We start from the raw sequence: 10112 nt of genomic DNA, 5'->3' as shown, positions 1-10112 counted from the left end.
ACGCGCTCAAACTTATTTAGTTAGATAGACTGTTTTTGAAAATCGATTATGTCAAACTCGACTTCCAGCCAATACAGTGACCCTCCCGCAAATACTTAAAGCTGACGTGGAATAAAAAAATGAAAAAAAAGGTGCCAGGAAGTCGAGTATAGTGAACTCGACTTCTAGGTCCAGTAAAAAAAATATTACCACTCCAGGATTTTAATACTGTAGGCGCAAAAAAAAAAAAAAAAAAAAAAAAAAAAAAAAAAAAACACCAGGAAGTCGAGTTTACTGTACTCGACTTCCCTGTTGCAGTAAAAACATTATATGAAAGTCGAGTACCTTATACTCGTCTTCCAGGTTAGGTTTAAAGTTATAATCAGGGTAAAAAGGGGAATCCGACTTTGCTGTAATCGACTTCACTCGCCTACTCTCTTCGATAAACGTCTCTCTCTCTCCGGTGTCTCTCTCCGGTGTCCCTTTCCGTCCATCATTTTCCAACTCAACCAGCAGGTTTGTTCTCTCTCTGCCTCTCTAAATGCGATTTCTTTCTCTTTATATTGGCTGAAATGAAATGGGTTTTGATTTGCTTTTTAGGTTTAGTGATTTGGAGATTTGGGTTTCATTTGTTTGTTTTTCTTTCTCTTCATTTGTTCGTTCTCTCTCCATCATTTTATTTTATTTTTTTGTTTCGGGCATTGCTCCTGTTGCTGAAGCTAGCAGGTAATTCCTCAATAATTTTATGACCTTCAGAGCTAACCTTTACAGAAAGGTACATATGAAATCTGTCTAACTTTTGTTCATGATTTAGAAAATAATATTATTAATATACATATAGTTCTTGATCACAGCCAAATTATATAAAGTTAGAATCACGGTATGCTTTTTTTTTTAATGTGCATTTTAAAGTTGCTTATGAACTTTTGGATGTTTGTTTGGTAGTGGGATTAGATTTGAAATATGTTTCCATTTTCTTCTGAATGTAAATAATATTTACTCAGTTTGGTATTGCTTATTTTTCAATGTCATACCCTCTGAGATTAGCACTTTGCTTAGTTTATTAGTTGAATGCTAGTGGAAATGGTCTTTAAACTTTGGCATTTGCTTGGTCTCAATGTAAACCAATGAATTTTTAAACTATTTTTTGTTTCATTCACACTTGGGTACCATCTATAAAAGGCAAAAGAGAAGGGTGAGTGGAGAGAAACTTTTAAACAAATTCTAGTGTATATTATTGTCTGTTAGCATGGTTTCTTAGATTTGTCGTTAGTTAATTAGTTTTGGATGATGGCAATTCCCTTTTGAGATATTTTTCTGCCCAAACTATCAGTCATGTTTAGTATATGATATCATTTTAGCTTTTTCCTATTCTTTTTCTTAACTTTTTCGTGCTTAGGCCAGAGCATATTTGCTTGCGTTTTTGTATCTTGAAGTGGCCTCTAATTAGATTCCTGCCTTTGCATAATTACATTTGGGACTCTAAAACCCTTGAGCCATATGCCTTTACCAGTGTGATCTCATTCTTTTAGTTGTCTATTAGTTATCATTTGATAATATGCAAGTTTCTGTTACCACTCTCTCAATACTCCATAATGAAAAATAATTTCTTGAGAGTTTTATAGGGTTGTCTCTTTTTTGGTTTTTGCTTAAATTGTTTCCTTATGTCAAGGACTACATGAAAATGAAATTGAAAAATGAAGTTTGGTGACCGTGTTACATTTGCAGCATGATGATAAATCCTGGACCCATTGATGATAGTGTATTGACGGAACAAGTTAAACATCGATCTGAGTTACTGTGGAACCCTGGGAGATAGGTAATTGCATGAGTTTTCTTGTACTATGCATTCATGTCACAACTCTAATTAGCCATAAATACTAAATATTTGCATAAGATTTTTATCTATTGTTATAATATTTGCAGGATCCTCCTGGCATACTGGATTGTCGAAGTCGCCATGAAGAATTGGCACTTCGAGTTCCTATGGTAGATGATCGTGTCCTTGCCATTGTGAGGTTGCTTGGTCTAGAGGGTCTGCACTTGGTCCCATCCATACAGCTTGACCATGCATTGATCACTGCATTTGTAGAGCGATGGCGCCCAGAGACCCATACATTCCACCTACCACATGGTGAAATGACGATCACATTGCAAGATGTGGAAGTTATCATGGGGTTGCCCATCGAGGGTGAGGCAATGGTTGGGCTCAGTAAAAGAACTTGGACAGATGTGTGTGCTGAAATGCTTGGAATTCAAATTCCAAATGGCCCTCAAAGTGTGCTAAAAGGTCAAAGGATTTTGATACCCGCACTTGTCGAAAGAATCAGACAACCACTGCCTCTGGATGCCAATGAGATTCAAGTTCAACAATACGCTCGCTGCTATATCCTAGCCCTACTAGGGAATATGGTATTTATTGACAAGTCCGGAGATAGGGTCCATCTCATGTGGTTAGAGTTTATGCAGAACCTTCGTGATCCACACAAATATAGTTGGGGTAGTGCAGCCTTATCCTGGTTGTACAGACAGCTATGCAATGCAACTGACAAAAAGGCAAAGCAGATTGGAGGACCATTGATTTTGGTCCAATTGTGGATATATATCAGGTTTCCACATATGTCCCCACAGATGGTGCCCCAACCTGAGGGTGTTTATGGTCCACCACTACCACCAATTCCTCTTGCTATGAAGTAAGTATATATTGCATAATTAGTGTGCTATCATGTATTATGCCACATTTTTATACATAAACGACTAATGACCATGTGATGTTACCTGCTTGTAGGTGGGCAGGGGCGATGACTACAAAGAATGCTCCCACGCATGTGCTTTCCGCATATCGCAATCAAATTGCTACGACACGACCCAACCAGGTATAATACTTATATTTACATGTCCATAACATCTTATGTCCTTCAAAAAGTCTTTCATTGCCCACTATTGTGCTATTTTTATGCAAATTATGGGAAAATTTTTGAATGTCGTTGCTTTACTTGGTGGCTTTTGTAGGTTAAGTGGGAGCCATATGGACATGACTTAAGCCACCTTCCTCCTAGTTTTTGCATTGAAGGAAGTAGCGTATGGAAGTCGACCGTTCCACTTATATGTTTTTGGCTTGTAGAGTTCCACCTACCCGATCGTGTCCTACGACAGTTTGGGCTACAACAGGAACAACCCAGAGATGCTAATACCAATCGCGATTTGCACAAAATAGATGCGAGGGGCAAGGTAGAGAAAAATTGGTCGATGATACATGCAGTCCATATTCAGAAGTGGAATGATCGTGACGAGTACGTTTGTAATGCACTCAGGATGGAGGGGGTGATATCATGTCATCATCCATATATGGTGTGGTATCGTAGGATCACTCGACTGTATATCGACCGTGCTAGCGCTAAGATGGAAATTTTGGTAATGTGCATAAACTTATGTTGTTTAATAATTTTGAAAATTTTGATGTTATGTATGTGTCATACTTAATAATGTTGGTGATTTAATGACAGCTTGCAACCCAACTGGCTGTCCTCAACTGGTTTAGTGAAGAATCTTACGAATACAAGTTCATTAAGAAGGCCCTTGAGGAGGTGGATGAGGTTGATCGTATTGATGTGCCAGTCAATGACGAAGTAGCAAACCATACTGAAATACCAGATATAGGGCCCAGTACGAGCTCAGTTGCTCCAGTGACATGTCATCAACCTGCCCCCACCCCTCCTTTGGCCACTGAGACCCCTGTTCCACCCGTGTCCACCCCTTAGGGCACAACCGGGCCTCCCATGCCACCCATCCCTCCCATTGACATTGGATCTTCCTCGCGTTTTACCCATACTGAATTCGAGTCCTTCCCACACACCACCACCGTTGACCACAACTCACCCATGGCCCCGTCCTATAGCTCCCCCCAGACAGTTATACCTACCCCTAGCCTTCAAACACCCCATGTTGAGTTCATGTCTACCAGCCCAAGTCATACACAATCACCTCATACTTCCTCTACCTTGATACATGTTCCACAAGCCACGCATCCACATGACAGTGACATTGAGCAGGGGCAACGTGACCAAGTTGAGCAGCCACAGGATGCAAATGCTCATGCTGCACCCAAACGGAAATCGACTCGCACCATCCAACCAAGGAGATGCGGCACAGGTTCCCATCTGGTATTCCAAGTGCTTTACTTTGATTTTAGTTTCATAAATTTTTTGGGTTTCTTTGTGCAAGAATTGTTTGTAAAAGCTTAAAAATATAACATTATGAGCAGGTAACTGAGCATGTTCCGGCCAAGCAGTACACTAGACGCAATCAGAAAAAAAGTAAACGCGGAGAGGGTGCAGCCTAATATGTTAAAATCCTATAAGGGCTGTTGCAGTCTTATTGTAAGTATGAACTAATTTCCTTTGAAGGGTTTGTACTTTAATTATTGTTGGTCACTTGATTGGTCTGTTTGGTCACTTGATTTGTTAACAGTTTTAATTCTTCTTGAGAGGGATAAGGAAATCAAATTGCTCTCTAGGAATTATTTAAACATATTTAACTATTGCAGAGTATAAGAAGATACTCTTGGAAATACTCTTGGAAATTTTGGCTTTACCTGATTGATTTTTTCATTCAACTTGTGCATTAGACTTTGGGGTACTGATCTGTTAAGTTTGTGTGAACAGTAAGTTTATAAGCAATATAATGCATTGGGATTATGTGACAGTTAGAATGCCTAGAAGCCAATAATGTTTTCTTGTGGATTATGTGACAGTTAGAATGACAAATTCATAAATTTGTGGATTAAGTGACAGTCATCTTATACTCTTTTGGTTAAACTTTTTACAGGTTAATGCTAATGGACAATTTTGTGGGGTAGCTGAAATGCAAATTACTGGCAGCAAGATAGATGGGGTGGGCAGCAAGAATATGCATCTGGGCATTATAGGAGTTATTTGATTTGTATAGCAAATTTTTTTAGATTTTGTATTGGAGGATATATGGTGTTGGAATGCTCTATTAGATTTTATGCAGCAAAATGTGACAAGTGATAGTCTGTCTTTCTCCTTATGCAGAATATATATTGTTTTATGCAGCAAAATGTGAGAATTGTTTTATGCATAATATATATTGTATTTACCATTTGAAAGAACCTGACAACATTGGCTATATATGAGTTTGAGTAATTGACCAAAAACATTGGTACTTATTGGAAAAATGACCTTAACAAAATACCAAAGTATTAGCTTACATTGTAAAATGACCATTTTTAGCACTAACATTAAGATATGCAATTTGTGTACCTGAAAGAATCCCCACTCCTCACAAGCTATTCCAAGCTTCAAAATTTCACCATGGACTTCATCTTTGTCTCCTTTTATAAGCTTGGAGAAAGGGGTACGGGGGCCATAGGAATAGAACTTACAGGTAAGTGAATGCAAAGACGTTTTACTTGGTAACTCTACTCTTACACATTTTTCATTGTTACACTTCACTTTTCTACTTCTTTGGGGAATTTTTTTTTTTTAGAATAAAAAATTTTTCCCCAAAGAAGAAGTAGAAAATCGTACTTGAGAATCTTAGAAAGCAAAAGATCATATTCTTTTTAGAAAAGTGAAGTGCAACAATGAAAAATGTGTTTGTGAGATTCCAAGGCAACTAAATTTTGTACAGCACTAGGCAGTGCAGTTTTGTACTGTCTAATATTCACCATGCTCAACCTGTGAGCTACCTAGCATTGCATATAGAAGTTGTATAAATTGAACAATTTATATGCACATATGTATATATGATCCAAAAAGATCTTTCCCACCCAAATGATCCAATGTCAATTAATATTAAAGGGGAAAAATTTTTGAAGTCCCAAAAGTCTGTTACGATTGGACCAATACATTATTTGTAGTTCTAACTTCTAAATAGCAAAAAGAAAGTAGAGGGGTTGATACATAGTCCCCCTAAAGCCTTCTAAATTGTAATGACAAGTGTCTTGACCACCCACCGTTTGAAGCCATAAAAATCTATGTAGGAAATACTTGGATAATTGCTTCCCCCACCAAAATCTGCAACAACAAATGATGGAGTTACTAATTTTGAACTAAATAATTGAACAAAAAAATTACACAAATCAATGTCTTAAAACAGTAGGTTGGAGAATCACAAAATTGCATGCATTGCTTACCTAGTTCGGAACATTGCTGCTTGTTGATGCGCGAATCGCATTCGGACATCTCCTACGGTTATGGCCATCTTCATGACACACTCCACATTTCGGCTTGGGTTGACTCTCCCTCCAGTCCATCTCATTTCTTATTCTTGTTGACATAGGTCGACCTTTGTCTCGCAACATTTCTGGGTTAGGATACAACTTTGGGCCACTAACCTCCCGCCATAATGACTTATCCTTGGGCACATGAAACTCATGTGAATAAGTGGCAAGTCGTTGTTGTAAAGTATAACATGGGTCAATATACCTCATTGCATTGACATGTTCCCTGATACAAACTGCAATCACATGTGAACAAGGGATCTTATAGATTTCCCATTTGCCACAACTACATGTGTTCTCCAACAACCTTACTTCATGACTATGGTCTCCCCCATCAGATCTGTGTGGATTATATGATGTGCAAACCTGATATATACCGTCTTGCTGGTTAAATAGCCTCACATAGTGTCTTGTCCCTTTTTCGTAATTTGCTTCATATTTCTCCATGGCATGCTTGCTGAACTTTTGACCATGTTCAATATCACCCAATATTTTAGTGCGCCGATCATTGAAATAGGCGACAAGTTTGCACCAAATGTAGTCAACCAATGCAGATATGGGTAGTCCACGTGCACCTTTTAGAACTCCATTGAAACACTCGGACATATTGGTAGTCATTGCCCCATAACGATGTCCACCATCATGTGACAGTGTCCACTTCTCCAGACCCTCCTTCACTAGATAGGAGTATGGCTTCTTTTTTGCTATATTGGGATTGGGATCCAAACTAAATTTGAGTTCAGCTTCCTTAAGGCAATCCAATATTTTTTCAAGTTTGCGATCTTGATGCTCGTATCCTGCATTCAAGGCCAAAGACTTTAAGAATTTGTCATTAAATTGAGTGTTGAAGTTGCTGGCCACATGTCTAATGCAATATCTATGATATACTGGAACATAATCATTGGGCCACTCTCTAATGGATGATATTATACCTTTATGTAGGTCTGATATTATGCAAATGCCAGAATCAAGTACCACATCACGTATCGCAGTTCGAAGGCAAGATAAAAACCATCCCCAACTGGCCCCCGTCTCATCATCCACAACCGCAAAGGCAAGCGGAAAAATCTCATTATTAGCATCAGTAGCCATTGCAATCAACAACTTTCCTTTATATTTTCCATAAAGATGAGTTCCGTCAATACTAATTACTGGCCTACAATATGCAAATCCAGCAATGGAAGGTGCGAAAGCCCAGAACACATACTTGAATATAATAGTACCTGGTATGTTCCCGTTGATCAACCGAAAAGACACTTGTGTACCCGGATCGCTATCCTTATATGCCAACAACAACTTCTGCAACTTTTGATACGACTCTTCCCAATTCCCGTGTATGTTTGCAATAGCCTTTTGTTTCGCATCCCATATCTTGTAGTACGATATATTGTGCTTAAACCTTTCCTTCATTAGCTTTTGGAGATCCTTTATTTTGCTGGTGTGATCTGCAAATACATATGTATGAAGTTCTTTGGCAAGAAAATTGGAATCCATCATTCTGCCATCTTTGTTCACCCCAACTGATGGACAAGTGTGAGGACCGTCGTATACTGTGACGGCCCATAACCCGTTAAGCTTCCGTTGCAGGAATGCTCGAACTTTCCATGCACATGACTCATTCGAGCACTTCACACACAATCTTTGCTGGTTGGACCACTCAATTATATAATTCTTGTTGTTGTCCATAGAGTAAACTATTAATGCTTGTCTCACCGCCTCTTTATTGGGGAAAATCAATCCTTTGCTAAAATTCATTCCCTGCACCCAACTTGATAAAAATGGTAGCTCAACATTTGAAGGATCAACTATATTATCCAAAGTGTTTGCATGGAATGATGGGCCATGAGCTTCATATGTAGGGACTGCAGGCTGCAAACCTATACCATCGCCTATAGCATCATCATCATGATCATCCACGACATCATCACGGACATTGTCAACATTTTCATAGTTTATAGTATTCTCGTGAAAGTCATCTCTCCCAATCATCTCTTCGTACTCATCTCTACCATGATCAACATCATCTTCGTCTTCGTCTTCCCTCCCTAGATTTTGAATACATTCTTGTTGATAACTAGATCCACAAACCTCCATTGAAGTTGCTGTCTCTTGGTATGGTGGTGTATAGCCTCCAACTGTGGTGCACAGGGTAAGAACAGGATAATTATCCGTCTGTAATGATTGGAATTCTTCCCTGCCACCACCCTCCAAAGTTGTTTGTTGCACATCTTTACTGCCAACTTCTACACGAGACTCCACACTTATATACAACTCGGCAGCTTTTAATTGGGGTGTAGAGTTTATCCGGTCAAGCATAATCTTAACATGCTTGTCTCCTTTTATTTCAATAGGCGTGAAGACAATACGGTCATTGAACACTACATGAGGAGCACGATATATAATTTTTATGTCATGCAACCGACGGTCCAAATCCAGCTCTTTCATAATTTTCTTTTTCAACTTCTTCAAATTGATCTCCCGCCCTTTTTTTAGCTGAATAATCTCTATCTTTTTACCAGGCCCTTCATATGTCACTCCATAAGTCACATCACTGCAGGGCTCCCCACCATAATATAGATAAAAATCAATCGAACTCATTACAAGCCTATAAGTCAAATAAGTTTACTAAAAGTTAGTGACGAATATAACATTGTATAGTCCACAAAACAATTTTAAACAAATTTTTAAACTCAAACAAATTTGTACATGGTTGCTAACCTTAAAAAATTAAAATTCCTTACACCTTACAACTAACAAACTATTACACATTACAACACATTGCAAATAAATAACATGTTACCAATTAAAAAATTTGTACATGTTACACATTGCAACTAACAATCCATTACAAAGCATAAATAACAAATGCAAAAAACAATAATAATAATGATAATGAATTACAATTACAAACAACACATTACTCATCAACAATATAAAAATGGTATGTGTGTATATATATATATATATATATATATATATATAACTACCAAATGAAAAAGTGAGTATATATATTAGCCAAGTCTAACCAAAAAAAAAAAAAAAAATTCAAATGATTTGAACATTACAACAAACAAACCATTACACATTACAAATAAATAACATTAACACATTAAAAAAATTGTACATGTTACACATTGCAACTAACAACCCATTACAAAGCACAAATAACAAATGCAAAAAACAATAATAATAATGATAATAAATTACTACAAACAACACATTACTCATCAACAATATAAAAGTGATGTGTATATATATATATATATATATATATATATATATCTACCAAATGTAAAAGATTTGAATATATATAGCCAGGTCTAACAAAAAAAAAAAAATTAAAAAGGTTTGAATAGTTACCTTTGAAGAAGAAGAAGAAGAAGAAGAAGAAGAAGAAGAAAAGCTTTAATTTGTAGAATGATCAATGTGATTTGTAGTAGAAGAAGAAAAGCTTTTTAATTTGTAGATGTGTGAAAGGTGTTTTGACGTGGGAGAGAGCTGTGAGAGAAGTGAGAGTTTAAGTGGAAAAATGAGAGAGTTGAGAGTGTAAGTAATCTGAGATGGGGGTTGTTGTAAAATTTATTGGAACTCGAGTTTGTTAGACTCGAGTTCCATTTAAATAAATTTTTACCGTGCTCACATAATTGAGCTAGGTGGGGTTGGTGTGGGGGGATTTACTGGAAGTCGAGTTCATTGTGCTCGACTTTAATGGAAGCCGAGTTCCCTATACTCGACTTTCAATTCCTACAATGAAATGGTAAGTCTGTGTACAGTACCTGGAAGTCGAGTACAGTAAACTCGACTTCCTGGTTTTTTTTTTTTTTTTTTTTTTTTTTTTGCGCCTACAGTACTCCTGGAGTGGTAATATTTTTTTTACTGGACCTGGAAG

The 10112-nt window shown here is 37.4% G+C and overlaps 2 protein-coding genes across 3 annotated transcripts; one reads left to right on the top strand and one right to left on the bottom strand.

Annotated features, from left to right (window-relative positions):
- The first annotated feature begins 263 nt into the window (after positions 1-263).
- Positions 264-4967, top strand: LOC126726967 (serine/threonine-protein phosphatase 7 long form homolog). Of its 2 annotated transcripts, XM_050432403.1 has the most exons (8): positions 264-495; positions 1708-1798; positions 1906-2672; positions 2768-2855; positions 2992-3393; positions 3486-4142; positions 4244-4358; positions 4807-4967. In XM_050432403.1, exons 3-6 carry the CDS (start codon positions 1966-1968, stop codon positions 3738-3740), a joined length of 1452 nt encoding a protein of 483 aa, XP_050288360.1. In that variant the 5' UTR covers positions 264-495; positions 1708-1798; positions 1906-1965; the 3' UTR covers positions 3741-4142; positions 4244-4358; positions 4807-4967. The 2 variants fall into 2 exon arrangements, with proteins under 2 accessions (XP_050288360.1, XP_050288361.1); XM_050432404.1 differs by lacking the exons at positions 264-495; positions 1708-1798 and having other exon boundaries at positions 1805-2672.
- A 795-nt stretch (positions 4968-5762) lies between these two features.
- On the bottom strand, positions 5763-8821 carry LOC126728666 (uncharacterized). The gene is made up of 2 exons (XM_050434459.1): positions 6137-8821; positions 5763-6017 (listed from the first exon to the last, which is right to left on the bottom strand). Exon 1 carries the CDS (start codon positions 8819-8821, stop codon positions 6137-6139), a length of 2685 nt encoding a protein of 894 aa, XP_050290416.1. The 3' UTR covers positions 5763-6017.
- Between the last annotated feature and the right edge of the window lie 1291 nt (positions 8822-10112).

Source organism: Quercus robur, chromosome 5, assembly GCF_932294415.1.
Source record: "Quercus robur chromosome 5, dhQueRobu3.1, whole genome shotgun sequence".
NCBI classification, from domain to species: Eukaryota; Viridiplantae; Streptophyta; class Magnoliopsida; order Fagales; family Fagaceae; genus Quercus; species Quercus robur.
Note: the sequence above shows the minus strand (reverse complement) of the source record. Positions and strands in the feature narration are given on the sequence as shown.

Excerpts from the sequence above, each read along its gene's own strand:
- LOC126726967 (XM_050432403.1), top strand. The coding sequence starts at position 1,966 with ATGGTAGATGATCGTGTCCTTGCCATTGTGAGGTTGCTTGGTCTAGAG. Across the intron at positions 2,673-2,767 it reads CCAATTCCTCTTGCTATGAA|GTGGGCAGGGGCGATGACTA; the intron begins GTAAGTATATAT and ends ACCTGCTTGTAG. Across the intron at positions 2,856-2,991 it reads CTACGACACGACCCAACCAG|GTTAAGTGGGAGCCATATGG; the intron begins GTATAATACTTA and ends TGGCTTTTGTAG.
- LOC126728666 (XM_050434459.1), bottom strand. The coding sequence starts at position 8,821 with ATGAGTTCGATTGATTTTTATCTATATTATGGTGGGGAGCCCTGCAGT.